Source organism: Calidris pugnax, unplaced genomic scaffold (genome assembly GCF_001431845.1).
Source record: "Calidris pugnax isolate Ruff unplaced genomic scaffold, ASM143184v1 scaffold82, whole genome shotgun sequence".
NCBI classification, from domain to species: domain Eukaryota; kingdom Metazoa; phylum Chordata; class Aves; order Charadriiformes; family Scolopacidae; genus Calidris; species Calidris pugnax.
In genome coordinates, this window is record NW_015090833.1 from 2,534,044 (window position 1) to 2,554,734 (window position 20,691).

The following is a 20,691-nucleotide window of genomic DNA, read 5'->3' on the forward strand; positions in this document are numbered from 1 at the left end:
AATAAAAAAAAAAGGCGCATTGTATTAGTAGTGTGTGTGTTGCACTAGTCTATATACATTTTTCTGTAACTAATTTCACAGCTAATATGTGCATATAATGTTTACAATAAGACAGTAACAGAGGTCGTAGTTAGTTTTGTGGAGTTTGTAGAACACAAAGCTATAGAGCAGCAGAAAGCAGGAATGCAATGTTGAGTGCTATGTCCAACCTGACACCATTTTTACTTGACATTCCAGCAAGAGCTGTTCAAGATCCTACACAGTATTTTACTGAATGGTGAAACTCGGGAGGCAGCTCTCAATTACATGGCAGCTATTGTCAATGCCAACATGAAAAAGGCACAAATGCAGGTAAATAAAAGAAATGCTCTTCCTGTAATTAGTGGTCCTCGTCAGTGCACAAATAGCACTAAGTGGCTCATGCAGTGGTGGCTCTGGAGTGGAGGACAAAAGAATTTTGAGTGCCTCTACAACAAACAAGAAGCCCTGTCGTCAGTCTTTATCTCTTTCAATAAGTTTCCAAAATTATTCTCTTTTACCTATTGGATCAGTTTATATTGTCTCCTGTTTTAGGACTGTCATGTCACTTCATTGACAAGGATTCTATGTTAGATGGTTAGAGCTCTGTACCTCCCCCCTCCCTCCCCTTCACGGGGGTGTCATTCCAATTGGCTGTGTTTATAAACCATATTTCCCATCTGGTAAGTTGCTGAGCTGTGTTTGTGTGGCTTCTATAAAAGGAGTAATGCAGCTCTGAGCTGGCATCCTTCCAGGGAGACAACGGGGATGGTGTTTTGCCATTGTTTAATTAATGCTTTGCAATTACTTCCTGGGATAAAATCTGTGCATGAACCCTGAAAAACTGAAGTTTGCATCATTGTTGTCTTCACGTCCCCTTCTCAAAGCAAACATTTGGATCCATTGTAAGGAATAGTTCTTTGAAATTCCAGTGAAGTAGTAACAAACTTTACACTTAAGATATAACGTAGGAATTGAAGCTTAGCAGCTATTTGAAACTCTTCTGTTGTTGTCTATATCTGTGGCAAACTATTCTTGAGAGAGGCCCTTTTAATTTCTTAGATCTTCTCCTGCTTCTTTGATATGTGTTTTAGTGTTCTTGAGAATGACTACTTGAACCAATGAGATAATATCTGAGTTACTAAGTGACCTTCCTGTTACCACGAAGGTCTCCTTATGCTGAAGACCCATGTTCTTCATCATTTCTCACTTTTTGTGAACTTGCATACTTCATCTATGTTGAATACTGTTAGAGCAGCAGAAAATACCCTTTTATTTCTGAGCTTATGTCTTCAACTATTTCCTTTCTTACTCCACAGACAGATGATCGTTTGGTGTCTACAGATGGCTTCATGCTCAACTTCCTATGGGTACTACAGCAACTGAGTACGAAGATCAAGCTGGAAACGGTTGATCCCATGTACATATTTCACCCCAGGTGTCGTATTGACCTCCCAACAGATGAGACAAGAGTGAAGGCAACAATGGAGGATGTTGCAGCCTGGATTGCTGAACTTTGTGAGTACTCTGAGGTGTTGAGCTCTGCCCTCTGGTTTTGATACCTGAGGTACATGGAATTACTTGATTCCAGCAAATAATTCCCTTCTTCCTAAACATTTTTTCTTGATGCTGTCTGGTCTTACTTGTTTTAAAGAAAGTTGAGTTCAAGGTCTCTCTGCCAATAAGGCAATTAGTCTTTTAATTTATTCATCTAAAGTCCTTGTTTGTTTGTTTGTTTTCTAGACAGGGATCCGTCTCCGTTTTCTGAGCCGAAATTCCCAACGGAATGTTTCTTCCTGACCCTGCATGCCCATCATCTCTCCATCCTGCCAAGCTGCCGTCGGTACATACGGAGACTGCGGGCCATCAGGGAACTGAACAGGTTAGTTGTTAATTATCTAACGTGTTGGAGAGTCCTGGCATCCTATCGATGTCGTCTTCTCACCATGATGGCAACTCCTACAAACTTAATGGGAATTAGGATGACAATTTGGGTATAACTGCTGCTGAGTACAAATCATCTGAACTATTTATTTATCTGCTGCTTTTGGTCCTTAAGGGCTTGTGCTGGTGTTGGGGGGCTGTGGGTTGAATCAGGGAATTCAAATAATGATGGCATGGAGAATATTGCTTACATGAGGCAGCTGAAATTGGGGGGGAAGACCATTCATGACATCACTTAACAGTGGTTATTATAACCTGTGGGGTGGTTGATGGTGTGGGGACCTCAGGCTCCTTGACATAACTGTCAGAGTGTGTATAAAGTTACATGTCTGATAATTGAGTCATTATAGACTTCAGAAATAAGACATTGTTTGTTAGTGCCTGTGCTGTTTCATGTGCCCTGGAAGGTATTTACCTTTTTTCTCCCTGGCTTCTGAGGTGTGATAACTTGTCATACCCTTGGGGAGGAGATGGAGGCTTCAGCAGTAAACTCTTAATATTGTTGGTGTACATGTAATTCAACATGTGGTTTTACCATTTTAAAAATTATAAATAAAAGTTACGATGTTGACATGAAGATACTGCTGTTTTCCATTTCTCTTGGCATAAATTTAAACAGACTTTTATAGTTGTTAAACCTCGAAAATACTCTGTTAAAATTAGAACAGATTTTTGTATCATCAGTATTTTCCATTGTTTATAATTGTAGTCATTGGTAAATGTTCCTTGGCAGTAACACCACGATTCATTACAGGATTTTTGGACTGCATTTGTAGTGATTTCATTTTTAGTTTTTAAAGCACATGCAGGCCAAGAACCTGGGAAGCTGCAGAGAATGGAGCAGGAAGAGTCAGTATATCTTAAAGAGAAGTATCCTCATGTAGGAGAGCCTGTGGATCACTTGTAAATAAGTCATACGTTGGGCTTGGCAAAGGAATTGCTGCTCTTTCCTTATTTAGAACCGTTGCGAAGGAGTTGCTTATGCAGCAATCTCCATCTGACCGTGCAGAGTGAGGAGCTCTTGGCTTTTCCTGACATCAATAGGAGCTTTAGTGCTCAGCGTTTTCCACGAATTGCTTAATTGCTTGCAACACTGAGCAACGTAATTAGATGCTGGTGATAAAGAAATTTAGGCTGGATATTTTTCTGCTGTAGGCAGAGATTGATGTGGAAAAGTTGTGTTTAGAGAAGGGATGAAACAGGATGGTATTCATGTAGTTGAATACATAGCTATTCCTATAGTGTGTTGAGTTTTGTTCCAATCAGCTGCCCTTCCTGAAAAGCATTTAAGATATGGGAATACATAGAGATTTTATCTATTCCTATAGTATGTTGAGTTTTGTTCCAATCTGCCCTTCCTGAAAAGGATTTAAGATATGGGAATACATAGAGATTTTAAAATGTGACATGTGTAATGTACATTTAAGTTCTCTCTTCTGTGGGGTAAAGTGAGAAGATGGGGTGGGGATGGGAGGTGATATCAAGCACCTTGATTTACTGGTCCTCAGGCTGACAGGGAGACTGTAGACTGCTCGGGTGTCCTACTTCTCTGCAAACTGAACTGCATGGGGAGTGGAGCATGAGAAGGGGAGAAAAAAACTGCAAAAAGTCATATACAATAGTGGGAAGACACACAGGATGCAGACTTGTACCTTTCTTGGGACAGGGAAGGTGTTTCTATCAAGTCTGGCTCTCAGCCACCTTTTCTTCCTTGGCCAATTCTCTGTTCCATTTTCCTTTCTGATCTGAGAAGACAAATGAGACCTCTGAACATCTCGTTAGCTGGACCAGCTTTTCTCTGTGTTAGGGTTCATTTTAATGACATCCTTTTAACCTTCCTTTAAAATTACTATAGACCCTAGTGTGAAAAAAATAACCAAGGCAAGTGTGCTTTTTTTTAAATACAACTGATAAAATCAGTTTGTCAGCAGGAGAGATCCCTTCTGTGTTCCGTCCCTTTTTTCCCCACTGTTGTGATTTCTGACAGGGTGTGTGTTGGAGCTTGTGTGTGTCACGCCTTCGAACGCACAGATGTTCAGTCTGCATGTACAAAAGCAATTTACTTCTATGAAAATTATTAGCTTTTCCCCCCACTTCTCAATATTTCCTCTGTATTTAGCAGATAAGTAGGTTAAGTGCCTTGTAGTTGGCAGGACGAATCCCCTCTTTTGTGATAACCAATTATTGTGGTTATTATATGTGGTTTTCAGGACTGTTGAAGATCTGAAGAACAATGAAAGTCAGTGGAAGGATTCTCCCCTGGCGACCAGGCATCGAGAAATGCTGAAACGCTGCAAGACGCAGCTTAAGGTCTGTAAGTGATTGAGTTCTGACGAAATGCCGCCGCCAGCCTGCCCTGCCTGGTTCACTTTGGGTCCTGCTGTATCAATGCATTTCCCACCCATGCCTGAAAATGGTGGGTTTGAATCTCTGAACCATGAGATCTGGTTGAAACATTTTTGACTGCACTAGATGGTGGCTGTGGTACAATCTAACGTTAATGGTGAATTTAAAATTGAAGTAACACCAAGATTACCTTAGCCAGTATTCCTTAGCAAGGAAATAATACTATTTTTATTGGAAAGGGAACAGCAAAGGGCTTGTGATTTATTCAGGGGTAGGTGGGTGTGCACAGCCCATGCCCCAGGTGGAGATGTAATCCTCAAGTCCCATGTAGAATTCTCACCAAGCTGTGTACATTGGAGTCCTTTCTTCTGAAGGTCTGTCCTGCTTAAGTCTTCCTAGTAGAAATTGACACAAATTTTCTGAACTGTCTCTCCAAAATTACTCTATACATTTTCCCACTTCGATTATTCCTCTGTTATTCCTTTCATTGTTCCCACAGAGCTTGTAAAAGCCTCCTCTGTCCTCCCAGCTCTGAATTACGTGCGTGTTTTTCTTGATACATTGGGGCTTAAGTGTCCCGTTTTCTTCAAATGAGAGCATGTTTTAAGAAGACACCACTGTATAATTGTCAATTCATAGATCTATTGATGAGTTTGAATAGGCTTGACTTTGCTTTTATGCTGTCTGGCCCTGGATGAGTTTGTGTGTGTATGTTCTGCAGAAACTGGTGAGGTGCAAGGCGTGTGCAGACGCTGGTTTGCTGGATGAGAACTTCCTCAGGAGATGTCTGAACTTCTACGGGATGGTGATCCAGCTGATGCTCCGCATCCTCGACCCTGCCTACCCCAAGTGAGTGTCAGGATACTCTGTGCGAACTCTAGCCAAGATTTTTCAGACCATGTTAGATTGGGTACTGAATTTAGGGGTTCTAGAGCTCTAATTGTGATTTATTTTTTTTTAACAGTGTCTGCATTCTTGTGTGATAGTTACTATGTCAGTGACATACATTCTTGCATGGAATATATGTCTTATTTATAGTTTAACATTCAGTTTGGGGGCGGGGAGGGAGCAACTCTCGGGTATTTTTAGTGTACTGGAAGTACTGGCATGGATTTTTTTTTAAAAAAATACCAGTTTCAGAACTCTTGTCAAGTGTTCCTATAGAAGAATTCCATAAGAGGGCTTGTGACACTTTGGATTTAACCTGCTATTTCACTGTCTTGTTTGTTGTCTCTCTTATTCTACAGCATAAAATTGCCTTTAACTCCTGAAGTCCCGAAGGTATTTGCAGCATTGCCAGAGTTTTACGTGGAAGATGTTGCTGAATTCTTATTTTTTATTGTACAGTAAGTGAAGTTTTATCTAAAAGAAATTTGTACTGCCATTTACTCCTGTGACAGGTGGTGTGCATGTAAATTTTGGGCACGAAAGTAGTTTCCTGGCTATTTTTTAGTCAATGCTCTGTTGTTTAACAACAGCCCCAAGGTGGGCAGGCATCGCTGCAGACGTAATGCCTTGATGAGCTCCAGTCTCCCTTCTAACCTAATTTTTTCTTGGAAGAAAGTTGAATGTTTTTTTGGTTCCCTCTCCCCAAGAATTTTCCTTATGGTTTGGAATTTGTCACATCCTTTTGGCCTCATGATATGTTAAAGCATCACTAGAATAATACTTTTAAAAAGTCATAACTTAAGTAGAAAATTCCTTCATTTATAAATTTGCTGGGATTAAATGCATTTGTATAGTTTTAGGAGCTTAGATGGGCACAAATACTTTTCAGATTTAATCCTGGAGTTCCAAACTGGTCACTTTCTTCTTGAAAATGTGCCTTCAAATTCAGACTGTTTGCTTTTGCCTTCCTGAGGTGCTGTTACAGTGGTACTTCATAGCAAATTCGCTATTATGGACAACAAAAGAATATGACAGTGTTAAAATTCAGCTTCCAGTAGTGAATTCTGAAGACCTTTAAGAGTAAAAATCAGTTTTTGTACTATTATGGACAGCAAAAGAATATGACAGTGTTAAAATTCAGGCTAAAATTCAGCTTCCAGTAGTGAATTCTTAAGACCTTTAAGAGTAAAAATCAGTTTTTGTAAAGAAAGATGGGAAATGATGGTAAAATGACTAAACTTTTCCTGCTGCTAATGAATGATCTGAACTTAATTGATGTATATGATAAATCTGTAGACAATACAGGGGTGAGGTTTTTCAGTCTGTTTCCCTTCTCTCTTCAGATATGCTCCTCAGGTGCTTTATGAGCCCTGTACTCAGGACATCGTGATGTTCCTCGTTGTGATGCTGTGCAACCAGAACTACATCCGGAACCCCTATTTAGTGGCCAAGCTGGTGGAGGTGATGTTCATGACAAACCCAGCTGTTCAGCCCCGGACACAAAAGTTCTTTGAAATGATTGAGAATCATCCTCTCTCCACTAAATTGTTAGTCCCCTCCTTGATGAAGTTTTACACGGGTAAGTTCTTTGTCTGTGCTTCACTGAGTGTACAGGAAGCAATGAGTATTATAAGGCAAAAGGCTGAGTTAGTTGTAACCTTTAAAAACAAAACAAACACACAGCCCAGGTAGATCTTGGATCTTGCAAAGATGAGGCTTTGTTGCTCAGGAATCAGGGAAATAACATTGGATGGAACCTTAAGAACTCTAGTCCTTTCACGAGCTGCTGAGCACTAGCACTGTAGATTGATGGGAGGATTGGTTTTGTGGTATTTGGGTTCCAAACTGGAAGTTTTTTGTTCAGTTCATAGACAGTATTGGGATTCTAAAATTTCTGACTGGTTTTGCTACTCATGTAGATTTGGATACTCCAAAAGGTCTTTGCACCCATAGAAACAACTATTTTTGCAGTGTTCCCAGAGTTTTGTCATTGAAATTTCAGGCTGTGGGATGAAAAGTGCACCCATAGAAACAATTATTTTTGCAGTGTTCCCAGAGTTTTCTCATTGACACTTCAGCCTGTGGGACGAAAAGCAGAGTGGAGTTGAACAGAACAGGAAGTTTTGTTTTCTGAGGGTTTTTCTTAGGATATGAGGTTGGTTCTGGATTAGAAAATGGACAATGTTTCTTTTAATTGGGACCAAGATGGAGATTTCTGAATGAGAATTGAATTTCATGACTTAAAGCTTGGTACTTGAAGGTCATCATTGGAGACAGTGGGGGAGAGAGGAAGCGTGTGCAGGTGCGTCCTGGTGGGAAGAGTTTTGATTTCAGTTCTGGGATGTGTTTTCTTTCCCAGATGTTGAACACACTGGAGCCACCAGCGAGTTCTATGACAAGTTTACGATCCGCTACCACATCAGCACCATTTTCAAAAGCCTCTGGCAGAACATAGCCCACCATGGTACATTCATGGAAGAGTTCAAGTGAGTAAGAAATTGTGTGTGGTGCTGCTTACTGTCGGGCAAGGGCCCGAGGAGTTGGTGCTGTTGGGAATGGGCGATGCTGCTTTCCTTTGTGTCTTAAATGGCAACCCCTTCCAGTAGAACTGGAGTGTTTCTGGACTGAGCTCTGGACACCCCAGTCAGCTTGGCGTGGGGAATGGGATGGTTGTTTGAAATAGGTGGTGCAGGAGGAGTGTTGCTGGGGTTGCATCTGGGCTGCACACACTCTGCTCTGCCGCCCTAACTGTGTTTCAATGTTTTCAGCTCTGGGAAGCAGTTTGTTCGCTACATCAACATGCTGATAAATGACACAACTTTCTTGCTGGATGAGAGTCTGGAGTCCCTAAAACGTATCCATGAAGTGCAAGAGGAGATGAAGAATAAAGAACAATGGGACCTGCTGCCCAGGGTGAACAGAGCTGTTTTTCAAAGTGCCCTTTACTTATTTTTAAATTTTTAATACAAGACGTTTAAAAGAACTTTTTAATAAGGGGCAGCAGCAAAGAGCTGCTGGTGAGAAGCAGTTCTCCATGCTTTTTCTCACTGCCAATGTGGCCATGGTCACTCTGGATGACATTCCACAAAAACATCATTCCGTGTAGTTATGTTGTGGCTGGCAAAGAGGGGCTGGTGTGAAGTGGAAAGAGTATAAAGTTTTAAATTACTGTGCACTTAATTCTAAGTGGAGAAACTGAGACTTTAACCTTCTTGAAGGAGGTTTTGGAAGACACACGCCAGTTGAATTGACTTCAAGGAATAGAAGCTTTTATTTTGTTAATGCATTGATCCTGGGTAGATTCGGTGCTGACAATTAGAGTCCTATACCTCAGTCATCAGCCTGATTAAACAATAATGGTGTGTGTTGAGCCACCAATGTCAGGTATTTCTATTTTAAGGTTATTGATTTTAAAAGAAAAAACCAGAGTTGGACAATAAAAGCTATCAAGATCTTGTTTGTTAAACTTACCCTGGTTTGCTCCTGTGGAGCCTCTGTTCCTGTCTGTGCCTTGGGGCGAGGTACCACCATCCCTGTAGTGACCCCAGGAGCTGGCACATTGTCTCCATGTTGTCCCAGTTCATGACTTGGGATGGTGCAAACATCAGAGAGAACCTCACCTGGCTCTCAGATCCCGAGCTGGTTTTGAAGTATTGGCATTTGGATGGAAAGGAAGCGTAACCCAGTTCTGTAACTGAGCAGCAGTCACAGGGTGGGAACAGGCTCAGTAACTGGAGTCTCATGACACCGTTTGCATTCATTTTAGTGTTGGAACTCTGGAAAATTGCTGTGGACTTGTGCTTAGTATTAGGTGGTAAAAGTGAGCTGTACCTTAATGTATCGCATCGGGATTTGAATCGTGGTCTGTCCTTCTGTCTGCCCAGACCACGTCAGCATTACGGCTGTTGGGGTGTTGGTTGGGGATGATGCAGGAAATTCTATGGACTTGTAACAGGATTTGAATCATGGTCTGTCCTGTCTGCCCAGACCACGTCAGCATTACGGCTGTTGGGGTGTTGGTTGGGGATGATGTAGGAGATTCTATGGACTTGTAACCACGGAATGTTTGTTTTCCAGGACCAGCAGCAGGCTCGGCAGTCACAGCTGGCTCAGGACGAGCGCGTCTCTCGGTCATATCTTGCCCTGGCAACAGAAACTGTTGATATGTTCCATATCCTTACCAAGCAGGTTCAAAAGCCTTTTCTCAGACCTGTAAGTCCTGCTCAGGTTTAACTTGGTTCCTGGCTTCTCTGTCACCTCTACAGTTGGATAATAACCTGGAAATGTTTGGTAGCCCTTCATCTCCATTCTCCTCCCCTTTCTGCAGCTCATTGAAATTTAATTACTGTTGAAGTTATTTGATGTTAAGAGCATTACCTGAGTCACTGAGATGGTGTGATCCTTCTAGACAGAAGCTGTTTGCATGTTTTTTCCTTTAATGGAAAGTATACGTAAAGAGAAGACGCTTCCTGCAAGCCTACAAAATGATCATTTTATTCGTTAATTAGTTAATTCCTGATCTTGCTTTATGCAAATCTAGTGATAATCTACTTTATTGCTGCCTGATCAGTGTTTTACTTTGGTCTTGTAGGAACTTGGACCGCGATTGGCCGCGATGTTGAACTTTAACTTACAGCAACTCTGTGGCCCCAAGTGCCGGGACCTGAAAGTGGAAAACCCTGAGAAATATGGGTTTGAACCAAAGAAGCTGTTGGACCAACTGACGGACATTTACCTGCAGCTGGATTGTGCTCGCTTCGCTAAAGCCATTGCTGATGATCAGGTGAGCTCCAAAAAGAGGAGAGGGAGAAAAAGGCAAAAGCTTTGTGGATAAACAGGACTTTGCAGAACACTCTAGAAGAGTTCTGTCTTACAAACTGGGTGGCAGCATAAAAGTATCATATGTGCTTCCAGTTGGTTTTCTTTCAGCAGATCATCTCTGCTTGTGTTCTCTCTGTTCTTTGTAGATGGTTACGTTTTCAAAGTGTTTTGCAAACCTATAGACACACAGAAAAATGTCAAGCGTTTCACACACATTTCCTGAGCATTATTCTCTTATTAGCTACAGTCTCACGGCAAATTAGCAGAAATATTTTGTCCCCATTTTGCAAGTGGGAAAACCCAAACATATCAAGAGTTTGGACTCCCTCCTCCCTTGTCAAGAACACAGAAACAGGCGGAGTTGGGGCTGAGAGTAAGAGCCTCATTTAACAATCCAAAGTTCACTTTCTAGATTAACAGCTTCCAAATCGTATTCCCTTTCATGTTATCACATGGCTGTGTAATAAACTGACAAAACACGAGGCACGTGAGACACCTTTGAACTCCTCAGGATGTTAATCCTTAAGGTAGATAAGCTGTCGCTCACCTCTGCTCCTGTGAAGTTGTCCAACTGCTGAATCTGTTCACGCCTGTGTCTTACAATACAAACTTTTCAAAAACATCTGTTCAGGCCTGTGTCTTACAATACAAACTTTTCAAAATCTAGAGGGAAAAAATTGCTCTCGATGGCTCCTTGAAATTCCAGTGGAAGCTGTTTCCAACACATGGAGCTGTATTTGCATGTCGAGTGAAGCAGAGCTATCAGTAACTCATCATTTCTTTTTCTGTGATTATTTAAGCTCTGATAATTCTTTTTTTTTTCTGTGATTATTTAAGCTCTGATAATTGCAAATAATATCAGTAACACTTGTCAAACAGACCTTAGCAGTGTAATTTCTGTGCTGTTCAGTGTGTATGAAAGTGAGAGTGTTACCCATCGTTCATCCATCGACGCTGGCTGCAGCAAAATGCACAGCGATGACGTAGGGATTAAACAGAAAGCAGCCTGCTGGTGTGGGAACTGCAATAAAGCTTAATTAACAAAGTAGCCCTTCATAAAAAGTTGGGGGGGGAGTGACTAGTATCTTGGAAACTGTCAATGACAGGAAAGAAACACCAAGGAAATGCACAGTTGGTTAATGGCTACTGGTATTAGGAGAAAAAAAAAAACCGAAAACAAACCAAACAAAAAGTTGCTTGATCATGGCAGGGTTTCTCTACAGCATTTTGATACCTCTCCCGTTTGCAAACCCTCACACGTAGCAGCAGGAATCTGAAAACTCTTCTAAAGCCCTGGGCGTGTTGCCACAGTCCTGCTCTCCTTTGTGGGCTCGGCAGGAGTTTGGGTGGGCTCTGTGTGCCCCCAGCAGTCAATGGTATTTCTCGGTGCGATGCAGTGTAGATGAAAGAAGCAGGGCTGTGCTGAACGTTTGAAAATCCTCAAGGAAAACAGAAATCTGTGCGACTTAGTGTGTTTTGGTGTTGTCATTTCATTCAGCCTCGCACTGCAGCGGAAATAACAATTTTTATTAAAAGCCTTATATCAAAACAGGGCATTGTGAACTGCTTTAGAACGTAAGCAGCTTTCCAAAGTCCTTGCCTAACTTTTTTTTTTCTCTCCATGAAAGCAAGGCTTGCTCCAGTTGAAGCTCTGGGCTATGCAGGGGGTCTCTGGATGCTGCACCACGTGGCTGATGGTCCTTGCTGCACCAGTTGGCAGGGGTCCAGCCAGTGCCAGCTCCCGCCGAGCCACTGGGCTATTTTCTGCAACATCACGGGTTGGGTTTTTTGTTTGGTGGTTTGTTGGGGTTTTTTTTTTTTTTGGTTGCTTTAGGAGCAAGAATCACTTCTTTCCTAGTTCTGCCTTGCACGTTGTCAGAGAAGTTAAGAAATCACAGATGGCTTTTTTTCATTTTATGCTATGTTTTCAGACAAGAATTGAGAGAACAAGAACACGGCTAGGAGTGGCACGACAGATGTTTTGTCTAAGGAACAACCCTAATAATTATAGTCAGTCTCCAAGTGTCATATTCATTTTGATTAAGTGATGTTGCCTTTTTTTTTTCTTCTTTTTTTTGGGTCCTGAACAGTTCCACAGTAGTGCTGACCAGTAAAAAACCATAAATCTACCCCAAAGTTGACATTGTGCTGCTAGATGAGATGTTATCTGGCTGACATAATGCTGAGGTTTCATTGATCCCTCCTCCTGCAGTTTAAAAAAAACGCATTAAAAGATCTTTAGAATTTTTATGGTGTGTCAGGATAGTACAGCTCAGCAAAGTTGTCTCTTTATGCTTTGCTTGTAGAGGTCCTACAGTAAAGAGCTCTTTGAGGAGGTGATCTCCAAGATGAGAAAGGCTGGGATCAAGTCGACCATAGCAATAGAGAAATTCAAGCTGCTGGCAGAGAAGGTGGAGGAAATTGTTGCCAAGAACGCCCGGGCAGAGATCGACTACAGCGACGCTCCCGACGAATTCAGAGGCAAGTTGAGTTTTCTAAATACTGACTTGTTAGGAGAAGAGGGACTTGGTTTTGTTACTTCGACCTTAAATAAGAGTAAATACAAATAGAATCTATGCATCATTTATGAAGCCTTGGATCCTGCTCTGTTTCAGTTAAATAGTCAAGTAAATAGAGAGAGCGAAGAGTTTTTGTTTGTTTTTTTCCCTGGGATTGTGCTGTATTTTTGTGTGTGGATAAAATTTGTAGCTGTTGTCATCAAAGTAACGAGGAGACACTTGTGCCCTCAGATCCGCTGATGGACACTCTGATGACTGACCCCGTGAGGTTGCCATCGGGAACCATCATGGACAGGTCCATCATCCTGCGGCACCTGCTCAACTCTTCCACCGACCCTTTCAATCGCCAGACGCTGACAGAAAACATGCTGGAACCAGGTATCTGTGACAGCATCAGCCATGGGACTGGTGACTGGGGGGAGCAATTTCTATGCAGTTTGTTTAGAAAATAGTGTAGAGGTAATAGTTCTTTCACCTCAACAGTGCAGAAAAGTTCATTATTGCTGTTTTCCCTTTTTCTGGGGAAAAACTCACATCCTTGCCTTCGTCACTACCGGGCTAAATGGTATTATTATGGCAGGTAAATGAGTAATGCATTTCATAGAATCATAGAATGGTTGGAGTTGGAAGGGACCTTAAAGATCATCCAGTTCCAACCCCCCTGCCCTGGGCAGGGACACCTCCCACGAGACCAGGTTGCTCCAAGCCCCCTCCAACCTGGCCTTGAACCCCTCCAGGGATGGGGCAGCCACAGCTTCTCTGGGCAACCTGGGCCAGGCTCTCACCACCCTCACACCAAAGAATTTTTTTTTAGTAGCTAACCCAAATCTCCTCTCTTTCAAATTAAAACCATTAGTAGCTAACCTAAATCTCCCCTCTTTCAAATTAAAACCATTACCCCTTGTCCTGTCACTACGCTCCCTGACAGAGTCCCTCCCAATCTCCCCTGTAGCCCCCTTCAGGTACTGGAAGGGGCTCTAAGGTCTCCCCGGAGCCTTCTCTTCTCCAGCTGAAGAGCCATTTACTCAAACCTTTGCAGCAAATATATCGATAGAGAAGCAAATAGTAGTAGATGTTCCTGATCAGGTTCCTAGACAAGAAACTGCTATTGGTCATGAGGAGCTTTGTTTTAGTACCCCTGTTTCCCCCTTCAGGTACTGGAAGGGGCTCTAAGGTCTCCCTGAAGCCTTCTCTTCTCCAGCTGAAGAGCCATTTACTCAAACCTTTGCAGCAAATATATCGATAGAGAAGCAAATAGTAGTAGATGTTCCTGATCAGGTTCCTAGAAAAGAAACTGCTATTGGTCATGAGGAGCTTTGTTTTAGTACCATTACTAAATAACGTTAACCGCCAACTTCACCATTCTTTTTCTCTTTTTCTCCTCTTTACCCTCTTAGTGCCAGAACTCAAAGAGCAAATCCCTAGTAGCATTACTAAATAATGTTAACTGCCAACTTCACCATTCTTTTTCTGTTTTTCACACTCTTAGTGCCAGAACTCAAAGAGCAAATCCAAGCCTGGATGAGAGACAAGCAGAACGCTGACCATTAATTGGAGATTGCCTTGCAGTGCAGGCCAGCAGCAGAGCAGGGCTGGGCTGCTCTGGGGATGGAGCAGATTCCCCTGGGGAGCCGTGGGGGGTTGGCGCTGCCGGTGCCCGCCAGGAGCATGGCCACCAGGAGCAAAGCCGCTTAATTCTTGTACATATATTTAAGTGATAACGATGGTCAAATAACACGGAGGACAAGATAGGAAGTTGCTTATGTTACAAAACTGTCCTTCAATATGTCACATTTTGGAGTTTTTACAGCTGAATTATTTTAGCGAAGACGAATGGATCAGGGCAGCATCCCTTCAACCTTATTTTTTACAGCCAGATATCCGTTAATTTGATTGTGGTTAGAACCTTGGACATTTTGCTGCTAAAGTAACTTTTTTCCTCTTTCCCTCCCTTCTTCCTCTTCCACCCATCAATCCTGCACTGCTGTCTCTTTCTTTTTATTTTTTCTTTTGTAATGCAAAAAACAAATATCCCTGTGAATCAAAATCATTCCCCTGCCCTCAAAAGAACACATTCTGTGCGATAACTGTGCCTGCAACAAAGTGTTAATCTCGGGATCGTATTTTTATATTATACATACTTGCATATTTGGTTTTTAATTGGTGTTAGACACAAGGATAATTTCAAACAACAGAAAAAAGCAAAGACTTCACTCATGGATTTTAATTTCAGTTCTTTGAAATGTCCCTTTCCTTTGTGTTGATCTAGACACTCTGGTGAAAAGCCTTGAGATAGAAATATGTTTCAAAACAGCTGCCATGGATGAGATGCTTGGGAATAGCAGGATTTCAGTGACTTTTTAAAAAATAAAATCCATTCTTTTAATGCTGCAGATAAGATATATGCTAAATGACAGTTCTGAGCCATTCGAGCTTGTCTGCCGAAAGCAGATCCTTTTATTCTTGGAGGCTGCAGTTTGGGGCAGGGGTCATTTATTTTTTTTTTTATGTTGCGTACCAATTTGTATCCATGGCTTGGCCTTACCAAAGCAGAAAGGGTGCAGGAAATGTAGAACTACATTTTTAAAAAAAAAAGAATAAAAAAAAATATTCACAAACATTTTTGTATTACTGCCCCCTGCATATGATACTTGAATTTCCTTTTTAAAAAGGATTTGAAACCACAGTGTTTTAAAATTAAGTCTGAAAAAAAAAGGTTGTTTTTCTTTTGTTTTTTCGCTGTGTCTTCTGTTCAATTCCTGACTCTCTTGAACTACAATAAATGATACACACTCGCACAAAACGTTTCCTGTGTCTTTCTTTCCTTTAAGTGTGTCAGTGAAAGTATGAAAAATTCAAAGGTTTGGGTGACTCTGGTGAGGTTTGTTGATAACAATTTAGGGTCTGGAGATAACTGAGTAAATTATGTGAAAAATCCCAGTGCCCAGGGCTATCAGTAATGCTTCAGCCTCATGAATGTTCCCAAGTGGGTGACTCTTGTACCTATTCATAGCTACGGGACAGTTGGTGACAGGCTCTGAGAGGAATTTCACTCAGGTTATATATAATCCAGCACTGACCTTTCAGATGTGCAAGTAATTCTGAATTAAAGTGCGAAGATGAAGTGTTTTGGGTGTTTTTGGTTACTGGATTTGGGGGTTTTTTTGGTGTTCCCCCCTGCAGCATGTGTGTGTGTGTTCCAACAGTCCTGTGCAGACACAAACTTTGGAATCTTCCTCTTGCCCTTAGGGAAAACAGAAAAACTTGTTGTTTGAGTGAGTTTAGTTCCTTACCCTTCACTTCCACAAATTCAAATCCCTCTCTTATTCCCTCTTCAAAAGTCACAGAACAAAGTTTGCAACGCTTTTGTCTGCAACCTGTCACTCAGCATCCAGGTCCATCATGGTTCCTGAGCACAGTTCTGAGCTATAACTTCCAAAGTGTGTTTTTAGTAGAGGAATAATTTTCGACAGAAAGGAAAAACTCTTAATAAGGAGGTGGCAGTGGAATATTTAAGGATTACAGCATGAAATCTCTAGAAACATCCCAGAATTTATACTTCACTTGATGGAGGACACCTGTACATGGTGTCTTATTTGTTTTCACAGCTTTTTTTCTATAAGTTAATTTTATTGCTAGACTGGGAAGGTGTTGCAAAGATGGAAGAAATGCTTTCTTCCAATTTTCTTCAGCTATTAAAAATTAGACACATCGCCACCTTTTGTGAATAAGGCTGCTGTGGAAGCAATGAGCAGCCTTACACAAGGAGAAGAGGGCAAGCAGAAATAATCCACCCTTAAATGACTCGTAGCCGAGTGTATCCTGTGCAGGGCTTGAGGGCTGCTCTTCTCTAATAGCTCCCAGTATTTCACATCTGGAGTGTTACAGCTGGTGGCAAAGAGGGTTGGGACTTGAAATGTTTTACCAGAAAATCTGTATGGAACTAACTCTCTCTAATGCAAGTGTAACACGAAAAGCCTTCATTTATTTATTCCACTCTACCAACTGAAAGGTTTGAACACATTCAGGATGTTTCTTTTAACCCCATCTGACAGGAAGACACAGAAGTATTTACATTTGGTATAGGATGTATTAAGACAATGCCCTTCAGAATCTGATTTTATATTTATTCTGCCGTCGTATCAGAGTTTGACCTGGGGCCTATAAATAGCAGAGTGCGTTACTGAACTGTTTTGTCTAATTATGGGATCCATTTACCACTTGAAAATGTGTCAATGCAGATATTACAGAAGACACGAAGGCTATCATTAAGTGGGTAAAACAATTTTATCTAGAGAACTAGTATCAAAGGTATGAATTCAGGCAAACGCTCTCCCAAAATTCAGCATTCATGGGCAAAATAATGAAATATATTCTAATATAAGCAACTGAAAGTACCATTATATTGCTGTCTTCTGGGTACAAAAGTGAATCAAAACACAGTGGAGAGTGGACATTGGAGTAACTGAAAAGGAAAGCTGAAGTTAGGATTGGATTAAATCCCCCACAAAAGCATATCAGCTGTGTGATATTCTTAGTTTAATTCATTTAATACCACCTGCAGTTATTTGTGATTCCCCCCAAATAACATGTCATTTACCTTTTTCAGTTCAGCCGTGAGCTTACTACAGCACAGAGACCTCATGTGAGAGATCACAGAAAGTAGCAGTTGATCAAGTTACCTCTGACATTTCCACGCAGCTGCAGATCTGAACAGCTCTGAGCTGGGAGTTGCTCAGCCCAGGAATGGCTAAAACTCACAGAAACATTGCAAAATGTGCTTTTCTTGGAAAATCTGAAATTACAAGATTTTATTGCCGGTCTTTCCTTGCCCTCTAGCTATGTGACTAGAGAAACTGCTAGGGCAAGTTGTGATGTTACAGCAATACCATTCAGTACAATTGATTCTATTATATCACAATTTACACTTATGTAAGAGCACAATTTACATCTCTGTCAACTATTCCCTGCTGGCAGCAAGGGCAGCCTCATGCTGGTAATAGCAGGGTGACAATGCTGCTTCAGCCAGCAACACATTGACTCTAACAATCCCCAGGAGCATTGCCCTCTTCCTTTTGGTTATCACTTAACTTAAAACTACCCTCTTTCCTGTAATTAAGCAGCCTTCCCAATTCTAGGTAGCAGATCTCAGTGCTGGAGCAGCCAGCTCTATTTATTTGTATTAATAAATGCAAGACATTTTTCACAGTACTACTTGCTTTCATTTTTCTGCTAGAATAATGCTCAACAACACTTTTCTTGTGCTGGGGACCTTCGTTAGGGGAATATTTTCTTGAAAAGGGATGTCTGAATTCTAACACACACACTTGCAGGGAATTGGATCTGTTTCTGCTGTTTTGCAGGGTGGTATGGGATTGGTCAGAAGCACAAAAAAAGAGTAAGAATGGTCCCGTTCCCATAAGGGAATGGACACTAATTTTTTAGACATGATTTACAGGTAGAACACCGAAATTGAATTCCACTTAAGTACATTTTTTATTAAGCTAATTCTGAATTACCCAAGGAGACTTGACTTTCAAAAATGATATTGAGAAGGCTAGTCTAATTAAATTGAAATAAAATGGCCAAGTCCTATAATTAAAAAGGCATCACAACCAGCTAGATGAGGACTGCCTTAATACATGACCATCTTTCAACTCCATACTCAGCTACTTAAAGCGGAGTTTTCCTCATCTCCCCCTGCAGTGAGTGACCTCCCAGACACTGCACAGCCCCTGTCCCGTCCCTCTTACCGTGGGCTTTTCCAACATGTAACTAGGCTTCTCTGAACACTTCCAGCAGGTTTCTCAAGGCTCTGTAAGCCAGCAGCTGAATTATCATCATACTTGAGCTATTTATGCCAGGACTCTCCGAACTCAGACATAAGACAGTGATGCAGGAGCTCCTGTTCCTAAGAGACACGACACAAACTTTGCTGAAGTAAAATTAATCACATGGTCTATTACCACAGAGGACTACAGCGCACACCCCGTATTCCATTGGTTTGCAGAGGATTTCAAAACAGGTTTTGTTTTTTGGATTTTTTTAATCTTGTTTATTTTTTTCAGAGATATTATAACTGACCTAATTCTCTATGGCCCAAGATAGCAGCTAGCACAGGTGCACCACACTAAAAACACCACAAAATCATATATCCCATCATTAGGAAGTCTTCCAAAGTTGAATTAATGGCATTTTCTACGATATATGAAAGCCACCTATTCTTGCTTTGCTGGTTCTGCAGCGGTATTTCCCTACAAACCCCCATTCAGCTGCATGTTGTTGGGCACTCCTACATGACATGCACACACAATGAAGTTTGCAGAGGGGGAAAAGTCGCTTTTCACCAAACAGAAAGTAACAAATACCTCATTCTCCCAAAATCCTAAACCTGATGAGGAACACAAGAGAAATGGTGAAGATTAATGTAATAACAGACAGGGGCCTGTGAACAAATATAAACCTTGTTGTGAAATTAGAAATCTTGGGTCCCAAATGGTCTCAACAGCCTAAATCCAATCCATATACGATGGTGTGTGTATGGAAAATAGGTAATTACGGTATTTAATGTAATTATATTTTCTTTAATATGCTTATAAGCTTAAACATTTTTAACACAGAATCATAGAATGGTTTGGGTGGGGAAGGGACCTTAAAGACCATCCAGTTCCAATCCCCCCTGCCCTGGGCAGGGACACCTCCCACCAGACCAGGTTGCTCCAAGCCCCCTCCAACCTGGCCTTGAACCCCTCCAGGGATGGGGCAGCCACAGCTTCTCTGGGCAACCTGGGCCAGGCTCTCACCACCCTCACAGCAAAGAAGTTCTTCCCCACATCTCATCTCAATATACCTTCTAACATTAGAAATGAACAAAGTACTAATGGAAACGGGGAACATGAAAGCTGCAGTTATTGCCACAAAAATAAATTTTTACTATTAGAATACGTGTGAAATTATTGAAAGTGCAAGAGCTAATACAACACCATTAACTAAAACAATTTAATCATGTACATAAAAACACATTATGAGATCTACAAATGTGCCTTAGGCTGCACAAAAAACCTTTTGAAGTGAGGGAAAGAGAAAAATAATCCCTCCCCTCAGAACTACCACCGTTAGGCCTCGTCCAAACCTCCCTGGAGTTGGCGAACCCGCTGCCTCAGCCACCGCCTTCCGGCAGGCAGGCACGCCTACCCCGCTCCCGGGCCCCTCGCGCCGGGGCCGCCAGCCAGCCGCGTACATTAAAGGGCTTTTTTCAGTCACAAGTGCCCAGTTTCTCCTCACGTCTCCGCTAACAACACCCCTCGCTCTCCGGCGCGTAGGGTCCCGCCTCAGGGGGCGCGGACGCACACAGCGCAGCGGAGCGGTGATGCGATCGGAGGTGTCCTCGCGCCGCTCGTTATTGGTTAAATCAGGGAGGACGCGGATTCCGTCCCGAGCTCTGATTGGCTGGGAGTGGAGAAGAACGGATTCCCTGTGTGCCCGAGGCTCGGCGGAGGGATTGACTCAGAGGGGAGGAGTGGGGCTCGTCACTGCGGACGGGCATTCCCGGGCTCTGATTGGTACGTGGCCGTGTCACCTTGTGATTGGCACGGCGGGAGGCGGGCGCGCGGCGATTCTGCGCCTGGCGATTGGTGGAGCGCAGGGAGGAGGGAGCAGCGACGCGCAGCTATTGGCCGGCCGGGCGCTCCTCCCCCTGCGGAGGCGGGTTCGGGCGCAGAGCCCCGCGATCCTGTCAGTGTGGGAGCGGCGCTGTGGGGAGCGCGTCGTTGCGCTCCTTCTTCCCGGCGCGGCCTTTCTCTGCCCTCCCTTCCCCCTTCCCTCCCTCGCCCTTCCCGCTTCCTTCCTGGCGGCGGGGGGGGGCTCTCTCCCAGCCTCGGCTGAAGCGTGATGGGGATGGCCGGGGGTTTCTCTCTCCTTCGCCCCGCGCTGCGCCGTTTGCCCGGCCCCGCCGCCTCCCCCAGCTGCTGACGGCGCCGGCGGCCCCCGCGCTGCCCGCGTCCTGCCCGTCCGTCCTCAGGTGAGGGGCGGCTCGCGCCTGAGGGAGCCGGGGTTTGCCGGGGAGGGGAGCGGGCGGGCGGGGTGGATGCCGTAATGCGGTGGGGGAGGCGATCTGCCCGATGCATAGACTTGTCCCCCGGGACGCCTCCTTCCC

General features: G+C 42.9%; 2 protein-coding genes and 1 long non-coding RNA gene across 12 annotated transcripts in view; 2 read left to right on the forward strand and 1 right to left on the reverse strand.

Moving 5' to 3' along the window:
• The window catches only part of UBE4B (ubiquitination factor E4B), a 50,455-nt gene extending 35,121 nt beyond the window's left edge, over window positions 1-15,334 (forward strand). For both annotated transcript variants that reach the window (XM_014941444.1, XM_014941445.1), the window contains 8 exons: window positions 6,540-6,775; window positions 7,556-7,682; window positions 7,965-8,109; window positions 9,274-9,408; window positions 9,788-9,979; window positions 12,324-12,498; window positions 12,768-12,914; window positions 14,026-15,334. In XM_014941444.1, the coding sequence (XP_014796930.1) occupies window positions 6,540-6,775; window positions 7,556-7,682; window positions 7,965-8,109; window positions 9,274-9,408; window positions 9,788-9,979; window positions 12,324-12,498; window positions 12,768-12,914; window positions 14,026-14,087 (1,219 nt within the window). In that variant the 3' untranslated portion in view covers window positions 14,088-15,334. The remainder of the gene's footprint in view (window positions 1-6,539; window positions 6,776-7,555; window positions 7,683-7,964; window positions 8,110-9,273; window positions 9,409-9,787; window positions 9,980-12,323; window positions 12,499-12,767; window positions 12,915-14,025) is intronic.
• Window positions 15,335-15,488: 154 nt separating this feature from the next.
• Window positions 15,489-19,914, reverse strand: LOC106887734. Of its 2 annotated transcripts, none has more exons than XR_001411952.1 (4): window positions 19,777-19,914; window positions 18,290-18,447; window positions 16,935-17,001; window positions 15,489-15,780 (listed from the first exon to the last, which is right to left on the reverse strand). It is a non-coding gene; the product is annotated as an uncharacterized LOC106887734 (long non-coding RNA). The 2 variants fall into 2 exon arrangements; XR_001411951.1 differs by having other exon boundaries at window positions 19,731-19,914.
• Window positions 19,915-20,271: 357 nt separating this feature from the next.
• Window positions 20,272-20,691, forward strand: part of KIF1B (kinesin family member 1B) — a 92,835-nt gene continuing 92,415 nt past the window's right edge. For all 8 annotated transcript variants that reach the window (XM_014941374.1, XM_014941379.1, XM_014941376.1 and 5 more), the window contains exon 1: window positions 20,272-20,556. The gene's annotated coding sequence lies outside the window, so the exon portion shown is untranslated. The remainder of the gene's footprint in view (window positions 20,557-20,691) is intronic.